Here is a 24,522-nt window from a genome sequence, read left to right as displayed (position 1 = left end):
CAAGTAAGTAGGTAATGACTGGTCCTTGTGTTCTATACCTCTCGGGAGTTAAGTGCCTTCAGGTTTCTCAGGCAGATCATTGCTGCAGAAACCACTTTGCAAGCTGTCTGTGAGCCTCCCCACCTCTATGGCTGTCAGTGCAACCGACGTCTTTCGGAAAAGCTCTAGGATGGGCTTTTTGGGGACCTTCATGGTGGTGCAGCCAAAGCCGCTGAGTCCCCAGCTGGTGAATGGCAGCCTCTCCTGGCACTGGACCCACTTAGGGGCTCCGAGTTCCCAGTAGTAAAGAGTGTTATAATATTCCTCTTCGTTCTCTCCTTCCAGGTTGTTATACATGTAGGTGTTCTCCCCACCCAGCACGTAAATGCGGTGCTTCCATCGCACCACACCGGCCCCCGCCAGCTCTATGGGCAGCCTGGGGATAGTGACTCTCCTGTCCAACTGGCCATCTTCCCCCAGAAAGAAGCACTTCCGGGTGCAGCGCAGGTTCCCTGTTTCCGACCAGCGCTGGTTGTGCCTCGTCCGGCTCCGGACGTAGCCCCCGATCACATAGATCCCGTTGTTCATGGCCACAGCACCAGACCAGTAGCACTCGTGGTCCAGGTACACTTGACTCCACGTGTCAAAGCTTACTTCGTAGATCAGGACCTTCTGGGAAGCGTACCATGAGCCGACGGTGTTTGTGACGCCGCCGACCAGATAGAGCTTGTTCCTGAGTGCCGCCGAGGCAAAGTGGCTGAGCGCAAAAGGCATCCTTTTAATCGGGGCCCAGAACTTTCTCTCCAAGTCGAAGCACTCCGCTGTGTCGAGGTAGTCCTCATACTTGCACCAGCCACCTATGGCGAACAGCTGCTGGTTGCAGGCGAGGAAGCCGTGGGAGGCCCTGGCCACAGACATGGAAGGGAGCTGAGTCCAGCGACCCCTTAAGGGGCTGTACTCGTGCATCGTGTCCGAATAAGAGCCGTCCGTGTGGACCCCTCCGGTGACGTACAGCTTGTCCCCGACGGCCACACAGCGGGCGCAATACAGGCATTTCAACAGGGGCATTTTTTCCCACGTTTCAGCCTGCGGGTCGAAGCAGCCGACCTGGAAGTCCTTGGTCTTCAGTTCTGGGCCTTCCATGTTGAAGAGGTCCACGCAGATGATGCAGGTGGAGTACATCCCTCTTCGCAGGCCTCCGCTGTGCTGCAGCCTCTCCTGGCGGTTGAAGCGCTTCCACTGCAGGCGGACGTCCCTGTGGCACATCAGCTCGGACTGGACCACCCTCAGCTCCTCCTGGGTCAAGAGCGGGAGGCGCACATGCGTCAGGAGCTGCCCCAGGAACGGCAGGCGGCTCTCGCTCTCGCTCTTGCTCTTGGCCGTCACCCAGCGCCACACGGCCCGGTAGACGGTGAGTTCAGAAGAGACCACCAGACTGTGCAAGGAGAGGATGCTAATGAGGGTACTGGGGTTCAAGTCGGTGAAGGTCTTGTCTTCGATGGAGAGGCGCTTGAAGTGCAGGTTGACCAGGGCCTTGGCTTTTTGGAGGAGCTCAGGGTCGCTGTGTGCGAAGCCCAGTTGGTAGAGCGAAAGGCAGTTCTCTGGGGAGATGTGTTCCAAGAGGTATCTGGGGCGGAAAGATGGGAAGGTAAAAAGGTAAAGGATCCCTGGATGGTTAAGTCCAGTCAAAGGTGACTATGGGGTTCATCTCACTTTCAAGCTCTGAGGGAGCCAGCATTTATCCACAGACAGCCTTCCGGGTCATGTGACCAGCATGACTAAACCACTTCTGGCACAACGGGACACCATGACAGAAACCAGAGCATATGGAAACGCCATTTACCTTCCTGCCACAGTGGTACCTATTTATCTACTTGCACTGGTCTGCTTTCAAACTGGTAGGTTGACAGGAGCTGGGACAGAGCAATGGGAGCTCACTCCGTCGTGGAGATTCAAACCACCAACCTTCTGATCGGCAAGCGCAAGAGGCTCAGTGGTTTAGACCACAGCTAAAAAAGGACACACTGCTGCTGAAGATGAGCTAGACAAGATGCATATGGCCACATCTGCACAATATTATTTAAAGCAGCATCGGGAGAATTTAAACAGTTTCTCCAAAAAGAACCTAGGAAGTGCAGTTTGTTAAGGGTGCTGAGAGTTGTTAGGAGACCCAACTGATGGAATATGCTGAATTAGCAAATCTAACTAGTAAAATTAGAGATCAAGATGAGACTGTTTCTCAGCAGGATTGGAAAATGTTTGTAGATGACTTTTAAAAAAAATCATTGTAGCAACAGCTACAATGATTTTTTTTTAAAGTCATCTAAAAAAAATCATTGTAAACATGTTGAAACACAAGCAGGTTTAGAGTAAGAACAGCAGTAAAATACATATCTGAGAATACTGTGGAGGAGGTAATATATAGAATAATTATAATATACAGCAATATTAGAAAAATTGGGGAAACCATGGAGGGCTGGAAGGGAATTCAAATACTAATTGAATGTTAATTTGAAAAAGTTGTACACTTTATTTTTGTTTTGTTTTTTTGAAAAATCTATAAATAAAATGTATTTAAAAACTGAGAGAGTTGTTAAGAGAGCATTATTCCCCTCCCAGAGCAATAATTCCTAGAGTTTCCTGGGAAGAGGGGTTGACTATGAAACCACTCTGTGCCTGTAATCAGAATATAATAGCAAAATCCAAGTGTTCAGGCTGAATAATATGAATGCAACTCTTTGGCACACTACATCTTATCTGGAATTGTGCATGAGCCCTGCAGATGGCACTCCTGACTCATGGGGGAGAAATTACTTTCGTTCACGCTTTAAAGTCAATCTACCTAATCTACACTTCTTGAATCTAAAGGCAATGTGAAAACATAGCCATTTTTCAACAATTGTGTGAAGCAGTTCTCCAGTCAAAAGGGAAGCATCTACATTATTGCTTGCAAAAGAAAAGGAAAAAAATGCTTACAGAATTGCGTACCAAAATGCATATACCTAGGAGAAAGGCACTAAAAAAAGGTCTGCCAATTTTCCCGCAAGCTTATAAAAAGAAATTTTGATATGGAAATGGGGCAAACTGATGGTTGGAAAATCAAGAAACTGAGAAAAATGTACCCTATTGCTTAAGCATGTGGTGGAAGTGCACTTGATTTGAGAAGGGAATGTCTTTGTATCCTAATATTCCACTTCCCCAGAATCTGCAATAGCTTGAACATACAGGCAACAACCAATTTATGTGAGTCCAATTGACGCACGGCCATGCAAGTGTGTATTGCGGCAACCCGGAAGCAGCCAGAAAAGAGGGTGGAACAGGAGGCAGAAGGAGGTGGGGCAGGGGCATAACAGGGAGGAGTGGGCTTATGCATGCTCCACCATCACACGCAATGACCGGGAATGCAACTACCACGCAAATCAGGGGTTGTCTGTAGTTACACAAGAGGTAGAAAGGCCTTATTACAAAGGGGTCCTCCTTTCACATCAATTACAGGCAGAGAAGATGGAGATACACTTTCCGTGCAATCTGCTCCTGTTTACTGTTCTGATCGGCTTGTACTACTGACCAACCTGTGCCGTTAACTTGGCCGATTCATAAAGATGTCATGTCACTGGCTTAGGTAAAGGTAAAGGGACCCCAGACCATTAGGTCCAGTTGCAGACGACTCTGGGGTTGCGGCACTCATCTCGCTTTACTGGCCGAGGGAGCCGGCGTACAGTCATGTGGCCAGCATGACTAAGCCACTTCTAGTGAACCAGAGCTGTGCACGGAAACACCGTTTACCTTTCTGCTGGAATGGTATCTATTTATCTACTTGCACTTGATGTGCTTTCGAACTGCTAGGTTGGCAGGAGCAGGGACCGAGCAACGGGAGCTCACCCCGTCGCGGGGATTTGAACCACTGACCTTCTGATCAGCAAGCCCTAGGTTCTGTGGTTTAACCCACAGCACCACCCGCATCCTGCCACCCGCCACTGGCTTAGCTGACATGTAATGGACAACATGGCAATAATTGTACGGCAAATGTGATGTGCCTTGTCTAATTAATTGGGTGATTGTGAGGTGGCATGAAAGCTGAAAAGACCCTGTGTTCATTACAGTTCCCATCCCTTTATGGAACCGTCCTTTATTGCAGTAGAATCAATGAAGAGTTTGTAGGGCATCAGTTGAAGAAGGAGCAAAAAGGGTTTTCTTGTGTCTGTGTGTTTCTTTGAGGCTGATTAGCTGTTTTCCCTGTGTAAAGGTCAGAGGGGGCAGGGTTTCTGTTGAGGCAGGGGATTAGCTGTGGGAGGAGCTTATCAGAGTTTGTAGGGCATCAGTTGAAGAAGGAGCAAAAAGGGCTTTCTTGTGTCTGTGTGTTTCTTTGAGGCTGATTAGCTGTTTTCCCTGTGTAAAGGTCAGAGGGGGCAGGGTTTCTGTTGAGGCAGGGGATTAGCTGTGGGAGGAGCTTATCAGAGTTTGTAGGGCATCAGTTGAAGAAGGAGCAAAAAGGGTTTTCTTGTGTCTGTGTGTTTCTTTGAGGCTGATTAGCTGTTTTCCCTGTGTAAAGGTCAGAGGGGGCAGGGTTTCTGTTGAGGCAGGGGATTAGCTGTGGGAGGAGCTTATCAGAGTTTGTAGGGCAGCGGCGCGCGCCTACCAGCGCGCGCAGTTAGATCCATCTTTTAGATTTAGGGGAGCTAGTCTCAAACGTTTGTTGAGGGAGATCTAGGTTTTTTTTGTGTGAGGGAAGTTATTTGTCCTGTCTTCAAGCTTTTTATGATGGAGGACCTCTGTAGCCAACCCCAACGACACGATCTCAGGATGGAAGGGGAGGGAACAGCTGCAGTCGCCTGCGATTCCTGCGCAATGTTTGCCATCTTGCCAAAGGTTGCAGGCAGCTTTACCTGCAGCAATTGCATGTTGATTGCCCTCTTAAAAGACAAAATCCAGCAACTGGAGGAACGTGTAGCTACGCTCCAAAGAATTAGAGAGCTGGAGCTCTTCTTGGAAGCAACAGAGCACACCGTCTCCACCAAGGAGGAGACAGGGGACTCCCCTGAGAAGGAGTCTAGTTCACCAACACAGGAGCCAGATATATGGAGAAACGTGACTCAAAGAAGTAGGAGGCCCAGGGTTCACTCTGATTGCTTAGAAATACACAATCGCTTTGAGGTCCTCTCCCCTAGCATGGAAGACGAAGGGCAGACTCCATTTGAGGATCTCTCCCTCATTACAGTCGATCAGGTATATGAAGACGAGCAGCAAAGTCAGTCCTCAGGGAATGTGCAGGCGACCTCAGAACGGACAGCTCACGGAAGAACCCCGACCAAACCCAAGAGGAGGCGTGTAGTGGTGATAGGGGATTCCCTACTGAGGGGAACAGAAGCAGTGATCTGTGGGCCTGACAAGATGTCTCGGGAAGTGTGCTGTCTCCCCGGGGCTAAGATCCAAGATGTAACTGAACGACTGCAAGGAATCATAAAACCCACTGACAAATACCCCTTCCTCTTGGTTCATGTGGGAACCAACGACACTGCAAGCAATAGCCTCCAGAAGATCAAAAGAGACTACGAGGCTCTCGGCAGGAAATTGAAGCAACTAAATGCACAAATTGTCATCTCATCTGTCCTCCCAGTTGAACGACGTGGCCCAGGGAGAGAGGGGAAAATAGTGGAAGTGAACAGCTGGCTTCGCAAATGGTGTAAACAGGAACGGTTTGGATTCTTAGATCACGGACTGCAGTTTCTTGAAGATGGACTTCTGGCAAGTGATGGGCTGCATCTCACAACGGTTGGGAGAAATGTTTTTGCAAAAAATCTCAGAAACCTCATCAGGAGGGCTTTAAACTGACTAATGTGGGGGAGGGAGACAGTGCTCCTGAAGGTAGGAGTCTATCAATTAATGAAGATGATCATCCAAATGTCATAGACCAAATGGAGCAAACAGCACGCGGACCTAGTGGTGGGAGGAAAAAATCCTTAAATAAGAGACACGGGGGAATGATTAATGGACTTCAATGTCTGTACACTAATGCGCAAAGCATGGGAAATAAACAAGATGAGCTTGAGCTCTTGGTACAGCAAACTAAATATGACATAATAGGCATCACTGAAACCTGGTGGGATAAGTCCCACGATTGGAATGTAATAATGGGGGGATACAATCTATTTCAGAGAAACAGACCAGACAAGAAAGGAGGAGGAGTGGCGTTATATGTCAGGGATGTGTATACCTGTGAAGAGATCCACGATTTAGATCCTCAAAGCCAAAGTGAGAGCATTTGGGTCAAAATTAAGGGAGAGAAGAATAACAGAGACCTCATTGTGGGAGTTTACTATAGATCCCCAAGCCAAACGGAGGACATAGATGATGCCTTCCTGGAACAGATGGCCAAGCATGCAAAAGGAAGGGAGATAGTAGTAATGGGGGACTTCAATTACCCAGATATTTGTTGGACGTCAAACTCAGCCAAGAGCATAAGGTCAAACAGATTCCTCACTGGCCTTGCAGACAACTTCATTGTCCAGAAAGTGGGAGAAGCAACAAGAGGAACAGCCATTTTAGATCTGGTCCTAACCAATGTTGATGACCTGGTTAGTGGGGTAGAAGTGGAAGGATCATTAGGCGCGAGTGATCATGCTCTTCTGAAGTTTACTATACTGGGGTCACTCAGAGGAGAAGATGGTGAAATGCAAACAGGGGACACAGAAAGGGCTGAACTCCTCAATGCCTTCTTTGCCTCAGTCTTCTCCGATAAAGAAAACAATGCCCAACCTGAAGAATTTGGAGCAAATGATTCAGCAAAGGAAACACAGCCCAGAATAACTAAGGAGATGGTACAAGAATATTTGGCTAGTTTAGATGTATTCAAGTCTCCAGGGCCAGATGAACTGCATCCAAGAGTATTAAAAGAACTGGCAGATGTGATCTCAGAACCACTGGCAGTCATCTTTGAGAATTCCTGGAGAACAGGCGAAGTCCCGGCAGACTGGAGGAGGGCAAATGTTGTCCCTATTTTCAAAAAGGGGAAAAGAGAGGACCCAAATAATTACCGCCCAGTCAGTCTGACATCAATACCAGGGAAGATTCTGGAGCAGATCATTAAGCAAACAGTCTGTGAGCACCTAGAAAGGAATGCTGTGATCACCAATAGTCAGCATGGATTTCTGAAAAATAAGTCATGTCAGACTAACCTGATCTCGTTTTTTGACAGAATTACAAGCCTGGTAGATGAAGGGAACGCAGTGGATGTAGCCTACCTTGATTTCAGCAAGGCATTTGACAAGGTGCCCCATGATATTCTTGTAAAGAAGCTGGTAAAATGCGGTCTTGACTATGCTACCACTCAGTGGATTTGTAACTGGCTGGCTGACCGAACCCAAAGGGTGCTCATCAATGGTTCCTCTTCATCCTGGAAAAGAGTGACTAGTGGGGTGCCACAGGGTTCTGTCTTGGGCCCGGTCTTATTCAACATCTTTATCAACGACTTGGATGATGGACTCAAGGGCATCCTGATCAAATTTGCAGATGACACCAAACTGGGAGGGGTGGCTAACACCCCAGAGGACAGGATCACACTTCAAAACGACCTTGACAGATTAGAGAACTGGGCAAAAATAAACAAGATGAATTTTAACAGGGAGAAATGTAAAGTATTGCACTTGGGCAAAACAAATGAGAGGCACAAATACAAGATGGGTGACACCTGGCTTGAGAGCAGTACATGTGAAAAGGATCTAGGAGTCTTGGTTGACCACAAACTTGACATGAGCCAACAGTGTGACGCGGCAGCTAAAAAAGCCAATGCAATTCTGGGCTGCATCAATAGGAGTATAGCATCTAGATCAAGGGAAGTAATAGTGCCACTGTATTCTGCTCTGGTCAGACCACACCTGGAGTACTGTGTCCAGTTCTGGGCACCACAATTCAAGAAGGACACTGACAAACTGGAACGTGTTCAGAGGAGGGCAACCAAAATGGTCAAAGGCCTGGAAACGATGCCTTATGAGGAACGGCTAAGGGAGCTGGGCATGTTTAGCCTGGAGAAGAGGAGGTTAAGGGGTGATATGATAGCCATGTTCAAATATATAAAAGGATGTCACATAGAGGAGGGAGAAAGTTTGTTTTCTGCTGCTCCGGAGAAGCGGACACGGAGCAATGGATCCAAACTACAAGAAAGAAGATTCCACCTAAACATTAGGAAGAACTTCCTGACAGTAAGAGCTGTTCGACAGTGGAATTTGCTGCCAAGGAGTGTGGTGGAGTCTCCTACTTTGGAGGTCTTTAAGCAGAGGCTTGACAACCATATGTCAGGAGTGCTCTGATGGTGTTTCCTGCTTGGCAGGGGGTTGGACTCGATGGCCCTTGTGGTCTCTTCCAACTCTATGATTCTATGATTCTATGATTCTATGATTCTAAGATGGGTATCATTTTGCTTGAACATTGGTTGCCTTTTTACTTAATAAATTCCCTACCTGAGAACAAACGGAGTGAGTTGCACAGGTCACTCCCTGGACAAGCGATACAAAACAAGATGGGCATTTCCCACTAAGGGGCCATTGCCCAGGGCTGGAGGATCTGTTTTGCAAGTGAAAGATCCCAGATTCAATCCCCAGCATCTTCAGGTAGGTCTGGGAGAGACTGCTGCCTGAAACCCAGGAGAGCAATCACTGCCACCCACTGTTCACAGTACAAAGCTAGACAGTCACTGATTTGACTCACTGTAAAGCTGCTTCCTGATTAAGCCGGCCCTTTGTTCACAAATGGGAGGACTAGAATCTTGCTTCATATTTAGGGATGGAACATAGCTCAGAGCATCAAGTCCAAGGTTTGATCCCAGCATCTCCAGATAAGGTCAGAAGAAACCTCACTCTGAAAACGCTCGAGAGCTGCTGCCAGCCAGTGGAGACAATACTGAGATAGATGGAACAATGGTCTAACTTGGTATAAGGCAGTAAAGAGGATTCCAATGTTCAAAGACGCAGCATTATTTAGGGATTACCTAGAGCAACTCTCGAGCAGTGGAAGGATTTGAAGCCTGCTGGCTGCTACAAACAGGTCTTGGGCCATCTCCGGCACGATTGCAATCTCCTCCGTGTAGAAATAGTTCACCACAGCTTGGACAACGGAGGGCTCCATGTCTTGCAGCAGAACCTCTCCATCCTTTGACTCCCGGAAGGAGTTGGAGAACATGGCTCGGAAGTAGGGGTTGATGGCAGCAAGGAGCATCCTAAACGACAGGAAGGGAGGGATGTGTCAACATTAGGAGGTCAGGGTATCAATCTCTAATTCAGCATTCCTTAGCTACCTTGAACCATGTGGAATCTCTGTCAGCAGACTTGGGCTACCTCACTGCTCAGCCCTAACTCCAAACCATTTATGAGCGAGTTTAAAAGCATTGACTCACAGTGTAGGCAACCCTGATGTAGATAGACCAAAGGTCTGACTTAGCATAAGGCAGTTTCTAATGTTCCTGTGTCTACCAGCTCCCATATTTTGTTTCTAATTATAGCAGCCTCTTGTAGCCTGAAAAAAAAAAGAATGATGACCCCACTTCTGACCATTGTTTGATTCTATAGGAGTTCCCCTAAACTGGGGATGGGGAGGCCTAAGAACCTCCAGATGTTGGTGGACTACAGGTCCCATAATTTATTTTGTTTGATGTTTCATAAAATGTATATGCCCACTTGGTTGTAGGAAAAACCTCATAGTGATTATGGCTGATGGGAACAGGAGCCCAGCACCCAAACCACCCCATACCTCATGAGTACATGGATGCTGTTTCAACCATGGTAGAGAGTGACCCAATGACCCAATGCGAGTAGATCTAGGAAGCTTAGCACAAGAATTTCCAGGATTATGCTGGAAAGAGCTATATAGCAAAGAATGTCAACAGGGCATTCTGTGTGAGTTGCCCTAAACCAGGGATGTCAAGTCCCAAGGACCTTCCGATGTTGCTACAACTACAACTCCTATCATGCCTGACCATGAGGCATGCTGGCTAGACTGAATTGATTTGGAGTCCAAGTAAGCATGCATGTGGTGGTACAATGGTACCTCGGTTTACGAACTTAATCCGTTCCTGAAGTCCGTTCTTAAACCAAATCTGTTCTTAAACCGAGGCGCGCTTTCCCTAATGAGGCCTCCCGCCACCAGTACCCTTCCATCATTTGGCTTCCATACCGAGGTGAAGTTCACAAACCAGAACACCACTTCTGGTTTTGTAGAGTTCATAAACCAAATAGTTCGTAAACAGGCCTGTTCATAAACCGAGGTACCACTGTAATTACAAGGAAGAGGAGCAGGTGGTGATGAGATCCAGTCACATGCAGAGGGAACCACATGGAGAGTGTCTTGCCCAGGGGCCCTTCTAAACCCAGAGCAGGCCCTTTGCCTGCATGACAAATAGTAACCCCAAAATGTATAAATAAATACCTGTGACAGGGGAACCGTTCGCCTTTGGCCACGATGGTTGTGTCGCAGAGGAGCTGTTCCTGGCGAAGGTGATTCAGCCCTATAGGAAAAGAGGGAATGTGTGCGATGAGACAGAGCAGACAGCCATCAGAAGTGAAGCCTTATTAGTGGTGCGACCAGTGGGGGCTGCCCAACTTTTGCAAATAATTTCTCCCAAACAGAATGCATTTTTAGGTATGTTATTAACAGTGCTTCCTTCCTGGGGGAAAGCAAAGGCACGCATATCCCTAAACATTTTGTATGTAGTATCTTCATACTTTTGTCCATTTACTGTATTTATTTTTCCCAATTTGAACTATAAAATGGTGGTTTTCTTGAGTCAAAATGAGAGTACCCCCAAACATTTTTTTTAGGGGGGGAAAGCACTGGTTATTAATACTTATGCATGATTTGCTATGCACACTTTGCTATAATATACATATATTAAATGCTTTGCCCCCCTTTTGCTGGCAGAAAAATCCCAACATTTGGAGAAGTGCAAACATGAAAGGACAGCTGTTCCTTGCTTTACATACTGTTTCAGGAAGCTGCAAATGTGGTTGCTTCACATTAACACGTGTGTAGACATGTTATTTCTATGTGCCTAGTATAGTAAAATATTCCTTTCCTCCTGCATTTTTGGGAATTATTTCTATCTTCCCTTTGCTTCTAAAACAGACTATAAGGCCTGTTTATAATCAATCACGCTTCTCTCCCTCTCTTTCACGCACAAGGCTAAAGGTCTGTGCCTGGCACAGATCTTTCTGTATATCATTCTTTGCATACCACACTTTTTTCTCTTTAGTTCACCTTTAGTTCACAATGATGTGTAAATCACAATGATGTGTTAATCCTCAATGTATAATTAATTGTGTGAGTTTATATAACAATCTAAACATTAGTAAACACCTTAGTCATAACATTATCAATCTTAGTCATAGGTGGATTAAGAGCTTATATGCCTGTCTAAATACAGCTCTGACATTCTGTCTTTCATGTGCCAAAGATCTATGGAGCTATGTAAGCCCGCCTTACATACAAATGAGCCAATAGGATTTCAGTTTCTTTGTCTTGTATTGAGCCAATCAGCCACTGGCACATTCGTGGCCATGCTTGTTGTAACTTTGAATAAAAGGAGATGCTGTGAGGCTGGAGGGGAAGAATCTCTCTCTCTCACTTTCATCTGGCACACACGCAAGCTCTCTGAAAGAAAACATCTCGTTGTCTGTTTTTATTCATCTCTACAAACCCCCAAAATCCACATCTGGTGACCCCGACGTGATCCTGAAGAAGGGTAAGTAATCAGATCCCAAAAGAGATCCCTTTAGAGCCAAAAGCATTCCTCATACTAATCCGACTGGGAAAAGTCTAAAGCGCTTAATTCGTTAGTATGGGAGGGGATTTAAGTAAGGTGCAAAAGGCTCATGCGAAAGAGCTTCTTTCGTTAGTAAGACAGACAATAGACAAAGTCCAAATTTCTCTAAAAGAGATTGAACAGCTGCTGCAGGAGATAAATCATCAATGTCCTTTTTATAAAGCAGAAGGCACATTGCAAATTAGCACATGGGAGAAAATCGGCAAAATTTTATTTTCTGAGCCACGTGCCCAAATCAGCTGCCTACTCACGTGGCAAAAGTGTGCTACCGCCATAGCGAAATTAGAACAATCTTCTCATTCAATTTCTTCACTGCTGGTAACTGAAGAAATCACTTCCCCCCCGCCATATCCCCTGATTTTGCCCCCTTTGTCCCCTTCATCACCTAGCCAAAATCCCCCTCCCTTTTCTCCTTCCCTTGCTCCAGTTTCGTCTCAGCTTTCTGAGACCCCTCCCCCTCTCCCTGCTGTAAAAGTTGTGGCTCAGCCTGCTGTTTTTTCTGCTGCTGCTCCTTCTCAGTTTACAAATTCCCCCCCATCCCCCTCGGCCCCCCTTCTCTGCCTGAACAAGCAAATCAGCATGCCTTTGTCCCTTCCTCTTTGTCTCTAGACCATGCTGCTTTGCCAAAACAATATGGAGCCGTCCGTGCTGGGCTTTTACAGGCTAAGCAGGATGGGCTTTTTTCATTGGAAGAAACAGCTGCATGGGCTGGTGAAATGCCATTAATTTTTCCTCTCACTTATCAAAATGCTCCTGGAGGTCAGCAATTACAAGTTTATCATGAAAAATTGCCTTATGCTGTCATGAAAGATCTCAGGAAAGCCATTAGTGATTCAGGTCTCAAATCTTCTTATGTAATGGGAATTTTAGAGGGCATATCTACCTCTTTTACAATGATTCCGATGGACTGGAAAGATCTGATGAGGATGATGTTATCTCCAGCGCAATTTTTAGTTTTTGAAAATGAATTTAAACATGCAGCCATCGCTCTGGCTGATCAAACGCATACAGCAAGCCAGCTTTTCGGCGCTCCTCCTTTTGAGACCCTGGCTGCCCAAGCCGTGTTGTCACCTTCACACCTTCAGCGCACTGCAACTTGCGTGCAGCGTGCATTTCGTAAAATTCCTGTCTCAGGACAGCCACTGAGTTCTTTTGTAAATGTTAAACAGCAGAATACAGAGCCATACCATCAATTTGTGGACAGATTGAAGGAATCTATCTGTAGACAGATTGATAATGAAACGGCTCAAAGTGAGTTGCTAAAAAAATTGGCATATGAGAACTCGAACACAGATTGCAGAAAAATGCTGCAATCAATCGTAAGCCGTTCAACATATTCCCTTGCAGATTTGATAAAAGCGTGTTCGGAAGTAGGGAGTCAATCTCATACAATGTCTTTGTTTGCCAATGCACTTCACGCTTCCGTGATACAAACAGGAAACTGTTATAATTGTCATCGTCCAGGTCATTTTGCAAAACAGTGCAAGGCCCAAGGTGGGACTGCACAGAAGAATAATAATGTAAATACCACGACCAGACCTTCCAAAAAATGTCCAAAGTGTGGGAAAGGCTATCATTGGGCGAATCAATGTAGGTCACAGGGAAACTTCAGTGGGCCCAGACTCTCGGGCCCCAAAGAATAGAGAGTTGTCAGCCTTTGGTTTCTGCTGCTGCAAAAGTTACTAAAAATATGCCTTCTGAATTTGCCATTGATTTGATTAATCAAGAGACCAAAAACACTGCATTGCCTGGTGAAATCATAATCATGGCCAGCCAAATGGCAGGTCCACTTCCTTCTAATATCACAGGTTTAATTTTACCTAAATTTTCTGCTGCAAAACAAGGCATTCATGTCATCCCAGGTGCCTTGCCTCCTGACTATGTGGGCACAATCATGGTTCAATTTTGGAGCCATATGCCCATGCAGTTAACAAAGGGTGAATCCTTTGCTCATTTGGTGATGCTGCCTTCACCACCTGATGTTGTTTATGCAATTGACACTAATCTGCACAAGCCCTCTTTATCTTTTTCCCCTCAGCTTCTAGCTGTGACCCAACGTATTGGAAGAGAGAAACTCCTTCGTAAGTATAAAATCAATGGAAAAATATTAGAGGGTCTGATAGACACTGGTGCGGATGTTTCGGTCATTTCGAATAATTTTTGGGAACAAACTTGGCCGCTTGAAACTTCTCCTGAAGTGTGGGGCGTGGGAGGTAATCAGGCTTCTTGCAAAAGCGCACAGTGGCTGCCTGTCTCTTTGCCTGATAGCTCTGAAGTTATTGCATATATTCAGCCCTGTGTGCTCAAAATCCATCTTAATTTGTGGGGAAGAGATTTGTTGCAACAATTACAAGCATCCATTCAAATAAATGAATGAGTTTGTGCTTCCACTTACTTGGAAGTCCACTGATCCTATATGGATTCCGCAATGGCCTCTTACTACAGAGAAATTGATTGCTTTGAGACAATTGGTCGATCAGCAATTATTAGCTGACCATATAGAACCTTCTGTCAGCCCTTTCAATAGCCCAGTCTTCGTAATTAAGAAGAAAAATGGGAAATATAGATTTTTGCACGATCTGAGGTCCATAAATAGCATCATTGAACCCATGGGGCCTTTGCAATGTGGTATGCCTAATCCAAATATGATTCCACATTCATATCAATTGGCTATAATAGATCTGCAGGATTGCTTCTTCTCTATTCCCCTGCATGAAAAGGATCGCAAATTTTTTGCTTTTACAATTCCAGAATTAAATAATTGTACACCATCTAAAAGATATCACTGGAAGGTTCTGCCTCAAGGCATGATAAATTCCCCCACTATGTGCCAATATTTTGTGGATAAGGCACTTCAATCCTTTCGTCTTAAGTACCCACATCTTAAGATTCAGCATTATACGGACGATATTCTTTTTTATTCTCCAGTCCTTCCCCCCAATTGGAAACATGATTTAATAACCTGTTTGTCTTTGTATGGTTTAAAAATAGCTCCAGAGAAGGTTCAGGAATCTCCCCCCTTTCAGTATCTAGGACATAAAATGATAGCTAGTTATTCTATTCCAATAATCCCTGAACTTCATATTTCAAAAACAATGAAATATGTACAACTGCAACAATTGCTGGGAAATATTAACTGGATAAGGCCTTATTTTAAAATCCCTCTTGAAGTGCTAAGGCCACTGTTTTCAGCCTTAAAAGGCCATCAATCTCCAGGTGAGCAAATCACCTTGAACTCTGATCAACTCAAAACTGTTGCACAGTTGAAAGCACTCATGCGTATTCATTGGGTGGATCGAGCGATTCCTAATGTTATGCCTGATTTGGTCATAATGACGGATTCTGTACAACCTTTTGCTGCAATTATTCAGAAAGGTCCATCAAAAGTTCATATACTAGAATGGCTTTATTTACATCATGCACCAAGAAACACAGTAAACCCTTTAGTGGATCTCCTTGCTCAGCTCATTAGCAAGGGACGACGACGTTGTAAGCATCTTTTTGGTGTTGATTGTAATCAAATTATTCTCCCTATGCCTTTAGAACAATGGGAAACAGCTCTTTCCACTAGCATGGATTTACAGTGTGCGTTCGCTGATTTTGTGGGTCAGGTGGATTGTCATATTCCACCCGATACGCGCCTGCAAATGAGCAAGCAATTCCCTATGTCTTTCTCTTCTATCATTTCCCCTGTTCCTTTGAATGCCCTGACTGTTTTCACTGACGGGGCTCCTTCTAGAGGAGTTGTTGCTTGGCAACAGAATGAGGAGTGGCATAGCCTGTACACTCTCCCACAAAAGTCTGCTCAGCGTTCTGAACTTGCAGCTGCTATAAAAGCTCTGCATTATTTTTCCTCACAACCAATTAACTTGATTGTTGACAGCTTATATGTTTCAAACGTCATATGTAGAATGCAAGGCAGTTATGTAAGTCCTTTATTAGATGATAACTTGTTGAGTCTCTTCCTGTCTTTGCAACTGCTTCTTTCTAATCGTTCTCACCCACTCTTTGTAGTGCACATTCGCTCTCACCAACCTTTTCCAGGTTTCATTTCAGATGGAAATGCAAAAGCAGATTCTTTGCTAAAGATTTTGCCTGTCTCTCCTATAGAAAGTCATGCTTTTCATCATCAAAATGCAAAAGCCCTTAGCCGCCAATTTCAAATTTCATTGGAAGAGGCGCGTGCAATTATTCAGCAGTGTCCTCAATGCTCCAATCAGATTGGCCATCCCAGCCCTGGGGTTAATCCCCGTGGACTGGAAGCAAATCAGTTGTGGCAAATGGATGTAACTCATTTTGCCCCTTTTTCACCCTGGAAGTTTCTACATGTCTCTGTCGACACATACTCTGGCTACCTTTGGGTTACGCCTCAAAGAGGAGAGCAAGTAAAACATGTTTGCAATCATCTTGTTCGTGCAATGTCAGTTATGGGCAAGCCTCATTCTATAAAAACTGACAATGCCCCAGCGTATTGTGCAAAAGGCTTTGCAAAATTTTGTGAAACTTGGGATATTCATCATCTGTTTGGCATCCCTTATAATTCTCAAGGTCAAGCTATAGTTGAACGCTCTCATCGTACCCTGAAAACTGCATTGAACAGGCAGGAAAAGAAAGCAGGCATTCCAAACTCACTTTCAGAAAAGGAAAGTTGGTTGTCAAGTGTGCTTTTCACTCTTAATCATTTGAATATCTCCATACAGGATCACCAATCTTACACACGTCTTCAAAAGCATTTCCAGCAAAAGGAAATTCTTCCAGCTCCACTGGTGCGCTATAAAATTCTACCCTCCAATGAGTGGAGTGAACCAGTGAAATTAATTACATGGGGTAAGGGTTACGCTGCAGTTTCTACTCCACAGGGTGCTCGGTGGGTTCCTGCACGTTGGATTCGGCTGCACCATGGCGTGGCGACAGGTTCTTCCGGATCCATTGCCTCAATTCAACCACCAACTCCAGATCACCCACGATGTGACGTCCAGCCCCCCCAGGATTCGTAAGCGGGGACATCGCAATCCCCCAGTGACGTGGGGCCAAATAAAATCGCTCTCTCTTCAAGCTGAACAGTATAGGAGAGAACAGCAACTGGAAGCAAGCCCTACTAACCAGCTTCTATCCCTCATTGCTTGTCTTAATATGAATTCCATGATAATTCTCATTTTCAGTATTTTAATTTTGCCTCTCTCTACTTCAGCTCTTCCTACTGGTGATTCCACATCGTTAAATGTATGGGAATCGTTTGCAAGGACGCTCAATGTCTCATCATTTTGCCTTACTCAGCAAGTAGCCATTGGTGATATCCTTGGCTCTTGTCTCATTCCAGTTTGCCATGATCCTCATGACATACAGAATGATACTTGGTTTTTCTCATTCCTACCTCAAAATGATTCACTTCGTACCCTTGGGTATAAAGGTTATCACAATTGGGGAACGCAAATGCGTGAACGCCCACCTTTAGCTATTGATTTGACAACCCCATATGTGGCCTCTTATAACGCTATTTGTGCACGTATGGTCAACTGTACGAGACCGAACTGCGTGAAAATGGGCAAAAATAACTTTAATTGCTCTGATTATGTGAATATTTCTTATATATATAAGTACACAGAACTGCCAGCAGGCTGGTTTTGGTCCTGCCCAGGTTACACTTTCAATTACATTCCGGCAAACATTAGTCACGGCACACCTTGTTGTTTAAGCCGTCTGTCTATCATATTGCCTGAAAAACATCATTTCTCTTACTCTAGACATCAGCGTAGTGTTGAATTGTCTGATGACTGTGATGATCTTGTCTCTCTCCCTAGCAGGTCTGAATACATCTCTTTAGCTGTCTCTCTCTTAGGTGTTCCAGGTTTGGCTGTGCGTAATAGCGCAAATATTAATTCTTTAGCTTGCTCTGCAGCAAAATCCCTGAATATTACGTCTAAGGCGCTCCATCTTCTCAACACAGAGCAAGCTGAACTTCGCAATGGTTTATTAAGGTCGAAATCTACTTTGGACTACCTACTCATGGTACATCATTATGGTTGTGAACAATTCAAGGAAATGTGCTGTTTTAACATCACTGACAATTCTAAGGCCGTTCAAAGGCAAATTTCTCATTTGCAAAATCTCACTCATCACATTAAAAAGGATATCGGATTTTCCGGACTCTGGGATTCCTTTTCCTTGTGGTCGACGGCGTGGCTACCTAATCTCAATTGGCTACGCAATGCCTTTTCTTATACCATTATTATTGTATGTATATTAATTTTGTTTTGTTGCTTTCTCCAATGCATTCCTAGCCTTACAAATCTTTTTTCTCGCCTTCTCTCTCCTCCACCACCACCTAGCGCGCTCCTTGCAGCCTATTATGCGAAATGGCAACGCCACCAGTAAGTAAAAAACAAAAATAAAAGGGGAGATGTGGGTAGGATTATTTTGAGATTTGTTGGCACACCACTAATCTTGAAGTACTTTTGCCCCATCAAGCCTAGCAGTATTATTTCCGGCATTTGATGGCAAACCACTGATCCGGAAGTATTGTTGCTTTATTCACCGAGTTGCCTTACCTCGCAAAGAAGAAAAAAAAGGAGGAGATGTAGACATGTTATTTCTATGTGCCTAGTATAGTAAAATATTCCTTTCCTCCTGCATTTTTGGGAATTATTTCTATCTTCCCTTTGCTTCTAAAACAGACTATAAGGCCTGTTTATAATCAATCACGCTTCTCTCCCTCTCTTTCACGCACAAGGCTAAAGGTCTGTGCCTGGCACAGATCTTTCTGTATATCATTCTTTGCATACCACACTTTTTTCTCTTTAGTTCACCTTTAGTTCACAATGATGTGTAAATCACAATGATGTGTTAATCCTCAATGTATAATTAATTGTGTGAGTTTATATAACAATCTAAACATTAGTAAACACCTTAGTCATAACATTATCAATCTTAGTCATAGGTGGATTAAGAGCTTATATGCCTGTCTAAATACAGCTCTGACATTCTGTCTTTCATGTGCCAAAGATCTATGGAGCTATGTAAGCCCGCCTTACATACAAATGAGCCAATAGGATTTCAGTTTCTTTGTCTTGTATTGAGCCAATCAGCCACTGGCACATTCGTGGCCATGCTTGTTGTAACTTTGAATAAAAGGAGATGCTGTGAGGCTGGAGGGGAAGAATCTCTCTCTCTCACTTTCATCTGGCACACACGCAAGCTCTCTGAAAGAAAACATCTCGTTGTCTGTTTTTATTCATCTCTACAAACCCCCAAAATCCACACACGTGCACCAAGCTGATTTTCTTCTTACCTCTGCATTAAGTAATGTGGTCCAAAAATGGAATGGATGTTACCGTCCCATTAAAAAGTTTTTAATTAAAGAAAAATCATTATTGACATTTATGCAGGACTGGAAACTTATGGACTTTTTTGCGTGAAATAGAAAATGAACTTGTAATATCTGCATTTGAAGATTGAAAAAAATACCAGTTTATAGAAGATAGAATGGTCGGGTGTTAATGTGTGAATACTATATGTAGCTGCAGGACAAAGAACTGAAGGTCTTTTTATTTTTCTCTATTCTCCCTATTCTTTTCCCTTCCAACGTTTTTTCTTTCTACCTTTATTTCTCCCTCCCCCCCACTTTTTAAAATATTCTTCCCACTTCTGTTCTCTTTTAGATGAAATATTTCAGTGTATTATAAAAGTATACTATGCAATGGATATGATTTTTTGTATATCTTCAGACAAGTATCAATAAAAATATTTTGGAAAAGAAAATGAAGAAAATGAAAGTACCCATTGCTATGGGCTGCATTCCTTAAAACATAACTACAGTGGTACCTCAGGTTACAGATGCTTCAGGTTACAGACCCAGAAATAGTACCTCAGATTAAGAACTTTGCTTCAGGATGAGAACAGAAATCGTGCCGCGGCGCCGCAGCAGCAGCGGGAGGCTCCATTAGCTAAAGTGGTACCTTGGGTTGAGAACAGTTTCAGGTTAAGAACGGAGCTCCAGAATGAATTAAGTTCTTAACCCAAGGTACTACTGTACTAGGAAATAAACCCCACTGAACACAACAAGGCTTGCTTCTGAGTGAACATGAAATAGATGGTAAAAAAATCTTGCCCAGCCATGGTGGGCTCAGATATCGGGGGACCTACCCTCTCGTATGTACTGATTCAAAGGCTTGTCTTCCTCCTCTCCAATGGTATCATCATCTCTGTCCCAAGGTGAATTCATCATTGCACTCCTACTTGCTCCCAGATAGCAAAGCTGTATTGCAAGCCATTCCTGCTGGTGGGGGGGAGGGAAGACACAGAATAAAGATGAGAAGAGGTCATTGGCAAGAAATCTGAATCGGAGACTCCCAGTCAAGTGCAAGATGTAGGCAAAGACGCAAGTTTATCAGAAAAAGGCCATTGATGACTACTGGTCATGGTGACTACTCTCTGCTTCCATGGTTGAATGCAGTAATGCCTCTGAATGTCAGTTGCTGGAAATGATAGGAACAGGGAGCACTGCTGTGCTCAGGTTCCCCATGGTGATTTGGTTCACCTCGGTTAAGAACAGGATGCCATTGGCTTGATCCGGTGAGCTCTTCTAAAGTTCCTCAGAATAGAAGATCCCTGCAAAGACTCATCTAGCATTTTGCTTCACACATTGATCAGCCCCAATCTATTGACATGAGTCCCCTGTTTTAATTCATGTGTGTTGTGTTAGTTTTGTTACATATTTTAGTTATGGGTTGCATGTCCCCCAGTCTCCAAGGAGAAAGGTGCTTCAAGGGTGCCAGAGGTCTGTTTTCAGGTTTTGGTTTCCTTGGAATGAAAGTCCATGAAGACTGTGGATTCTTTAGAGCATGGGTAGGCAAACTAAGGTCCAGGGGCTGGATCTGGCCCGATTGCCTTCTAAATCCGGCCTGCGGACGGTCCAGGAATCAGTGTGTTTTTACTTGAGTAGAATGTGTCCTTTTATTTAAAATGCATCTCTGGGTTATTTGTGGGACATAGAAATCCGTTCATTTTCTTTTTAAAAAATATAGTCCAGCCCACAACATGGTCTGAGGGACAGTGGACCGGCCCCCTGCTGAAAATGTTTGCTGACCCCTGCTTTAGGGCATGTATGGTTTTATTTACATATATATACAGCCTGAGCTTAGGATGGAGGGACTCACAACGTTAACACTTCAACAGATCTTGGGCTCCCCATTAAGTTTCTAGAGAGGGTCCTGAAGGCCATGGCTTCAGATTCAGCACGTGAAGCCTTTGAGTCTTTCCAGATTGAGACACAACTACTGGCTCCATGGCCCTCCCCACAGGGCCTGCAATGTGCCTCCCATCCCAGTTATTCCTATCAACCCACAAGGCTAATCCACATCTCCATAACCCCACCTCTGTCCGGAAGTCCGGTGTGCATCCTGATCTTCCTTCCCCCAAGCTTTGCCCCTCCCAGCCTGAGCATCACCCAGCCTCCAATTGGTCTAACTGGCAGAGGTGTCATAGTCTGTTTTGCTTATTGTGCTCTGATTCATTATTCTCCAATTGTGTGCCTTGCATGGGTGGGGAGGGGGCACACCTAGAGCCTCATTAAGGATTAGGAGAGGGGAGGTGTGGCTTCAGGAATGGAGGGGCGGGGCTTAAATGGACCACAGAACAAGAACAAACAGCTTCAGAATGAATTCTTTCAGAAAGGGGGAGCATCATTGCAGACCCTCCAAGTGCCCCTATTTTCCAGGGACAGTCCCAGATTTACAGAAGCAGTCCCAGTTTCTGATTTGATGCCAGGATGTCCTGTTTTTCCTTAGGATGTCCCTATTTTCATCAGAGAAATATTGGCGGGTATAGTAGAATGTCCCTATTTTCATCGGAAGTTATAGAGTTATGTGACCCCCCCCCCCCGAGCCAAGGAGATAATTAACCTTTAGAAGACATCAGAAGACAGCCCTGTAGGTTTTTTAATGTTTGATATTTTATTATGTTTTTATGTTTGTTGGAAGCTCCTTAGAGTGGCTAGAATATAATAATAATAATAATAATAATAATAATAATAATAATAATAATAATAATAATAAATTTATTAAAGAGTAGGACATCACTATTTTCTTTGAAGAAATGTTGGGTGGCGTGTCATGATCTGTTACATTTTCATTGGGAAACCTGTGACTCTCTGGATGTTGTTTGTCTCCAGTACTCATCAGCCCCAGTACAACCAGTGGTGAGGGATCATGCAAGCTGTAGTCTAGCAACATCCAAAGGGTCACAAGTACAGTGGTACCTCGGGTTACAGATGCTTCAGGTTACAGACGCTTCAGGTTACAGACTCCGCTAACCCAGAAATAGTACCTCGCGTAAGAACTTTGCTTCAGGATGAGAACAGAAATCACGCTGTGGCGGCGCTGCAGCAGCAGCAGGAGGCCCCATTAGCTAAAGTGGTGCTTCAAGTTAAGTACAGTTTCAGGTTAAGAACAGACCTCCAGAATGAATTAAGTTCTTAACCCGAGGTACCACTGTACCACACGGCTACTAGCCACTATATCTCCATTCTGCCGTCATTGTCTGAAAAACAGTTGCTAGGAATCACAAGTGATGAGAGTTTCTGTTGTGCCCAGGACCTTTTGGGGGAGCTTCTTGAAACAGATATCTGGTTGGCCACTGTGAGAACAGGATGCTCGACCCGTTCAACCACTGGTTCAGGAAGGCTCTCCTTAGGTTCTCGTGGTTCATGGTGCTATTTTAATGCTATTTAGTGCTTAGGTTCATCCTTACTGTAGTGTCAAGGTTATGCAGGAGGATTTCACAACAACATAGAGTGTATCTTCTTTCACGGCTTCCAATCCATTTCCTCATTCTCAGGCTCAAAATAGAAACAGGGGTTTCTATGAGAAACTAAGGGAAACTGAGAGATACATCCTTGTAGAGAAAAGATTATTCAGATCTGCAAGGGGAGGCAAAAGGGGAATCCAGCCTTGGACAACCAAGAAAGCAAACAGTCCAGCGGTCAAATCCTGTTGGGGCCAGAATGAAGTAGGACTGTCAGCAGAGCAGCAAAATAAACAAGCACCTGGCCTGCCAAGGCTTATGGCCCTGGGTCCAAATACACAATCACAAAAGGGCTTAATGCTCAATAGATGATATATATTTTTGGAATGATCACATACAGTGGAGGCTGCTCCTTAAGGGCAAATGGGGCTATGCCCCACCAACCTCAGTCTGCACTCAGCAGCCTCCAGCTGTCTGCCCTCTTGCTTATAATAAAAAATAGAAACCATACATGCTCTGGTTAAAACACAGTGATCCGCCTTGGAACCCTTGCCCTGTATCTCTGTATCTTTGCTTTTGAAAATGTTTTTGTAGACCTGCCAAGGAAGTTAAAAAGCATTTTCATGTATGCGACAACGGCAGCAAGAGTCTTAATAGCACAAGGATGGAAGAATGAGGAAATCCCCACTAAAGAATTGTGGCAAGAGAAATTGATGGACTATGCGGAATTGGCGGAATTGACACATAGACTACGTAACAAGGATAACTGTGACTTTAAAGAAGAATGGGAACCTTTTACGAAGTATTTAAAGAAAAACAAAATGAACTGGACTCCTTGGCAGGTTTTGAATAAACACTCCCAAATTCTTTATTGGCAACATACAGATAGATAAATTGAGGATCTTTACAATTTTACAACTTGCAGAGAATAACATGTGCTGAGAAACCAGAGAGAGGAGCTGAGGGAAGTCTGGGGGTGGGGGTGTGAAGGCAGGTTTTTCTTTTTTTTTTAGGGGAGAGGGGGGAAATGTGGGTGATGTATTTTTGTTAAAATGTTATTTTTAAATCCCTAATAAAAATATTTCTAAAAAGAAAAGAAAATGTGTTTGTGGGTCGTTGGACTGAAATAAAGAGTATTGTTGTTGCATATTCAGTCCGGAGAGTTACCATGTCTGTCAGTGCCTCCTTGGGAGCTGTTGCTCCTTATAGGACACATCAGGTAGGAGGAGGAGGAGGACAAAGTTAGAATTCGTAGAACTTGTTGGAGGTTTTTAAGCAGAAGTTGGGTGGCCATCAGTCTTGGATGCTTCAGCTAAGATTCCTGCATTGCACAGGATTGGAATAGATAACCCTTGGGATTCCTTCTAACGCTACGATTCTGTCATTCTGCCTGTCATCGGCTCTGGCCATTGATGGTATAGTATAAATAATAGGTTGGGGGTGGGGGGCTAATCCTGTGACCAGGAATTTAAGGTGCTGCGAATCTCCACTGGTGCTGAGCCCCCAACCCTGGCTCAGCCAACAATATGCCGATGTATGTAACTTGCTCAGCTGGCTGAGCCAAAGCCAGTGTCAATTTCCAAAAAGAAATTTACAGAGGTGGGGGAATTTAGGTTCGATCTTAAGCCCATTCAGCTCAGTCATGCGACCTGGCAACACGGTGTAGAGCTGAGTGACAGTGGAATGGACTCCCGTAAAAGGTGATGGATTCTCCTTCATTGGAAGTTTCTATACAGAGGTTAGATGGCCATCTGTCAGGGATTTTTTTAGCTGTGACTCCTGCAATGCAGGGGTTGGACCAGATGAGCCTTGGAGTCCCTTCCAACTCCACAATCCTACGGAAATGCCAGTAGAATGAGAGCCCACAAAGACTGATAGGTTCCTCAGGCTCCTTACTAAATGGCTGTACACACCCACCTGTCTCTCCAGATCTGGGGGGACAAAACCAAACAGCACAGTCCTAATGGGAGAGATGGAAAGCAGGGGCCCTTTTC

General features: G+C 44.5%; 1 protein-coding gene across 2 annotated transcripts; it reads right to left on the bottom strand.

Annotated features, from left to right (window-relative positions):
• Positions 1 to 7: 7 nt before the first annotated feature.
• LOC309536153 (kelch-like protein 38) lies at positions 8 to 21,267 on the bottom strand. 2 transcript variants are annotated; one of them, XM_082230080.1, is made up of 5 exons: positions 21,161 to 21,267; positions 19,931 to 20,060; positions 10,396 to 10,474; positions 8,963 to 9,190; positions 8 to 1,606 (listed from the first exon to the last, which is right to left on the bottom strand). In XM_082230080.1, the coding sequence occupies exons 2-5, from the start codon at positions 20,010 to 20,012 to the stop codon at positions 49 to 51; spliced, it is 1,947 nt and encodes a 648-aa protein (XP_082086206.1). In that variant the 5' UTR covers positions 20,013 to 20,060; positions 21,161 to 21,267; the 3' UTR covers positions 8 to 48. The 2 variants fall into 2 exon arrangements, with proteins under 2 accessions (XP_082086206.1, XP_082086207.1); XM_082230081.1 differs by having other exon boundaries at positions 19,931 to 20,063; positions 21,161 to 21,207.
• Between the last annotated feature and the right edge of the window lie 3,255 nt (positions 21,268 to 24,522).

The sequence above is a fragment of the Podarcis vaucheri genome (assembly GCF_965113315.1).
Source record: "Podarcis vaucheri genome assembly, chromosome: 7".
Classification (NCBI taxonomy): Eukaryota; Metazoa; Chordata; class Lepidosauria; order Squamata; family Lacertidae; genus Podarcis; species Podarcis vaucheri.
The sequence above is the reverse complement of the archived record's forward strand: the minus strand, read 5'-3'. Positions and strand labels throughout refer to the sequence as shown.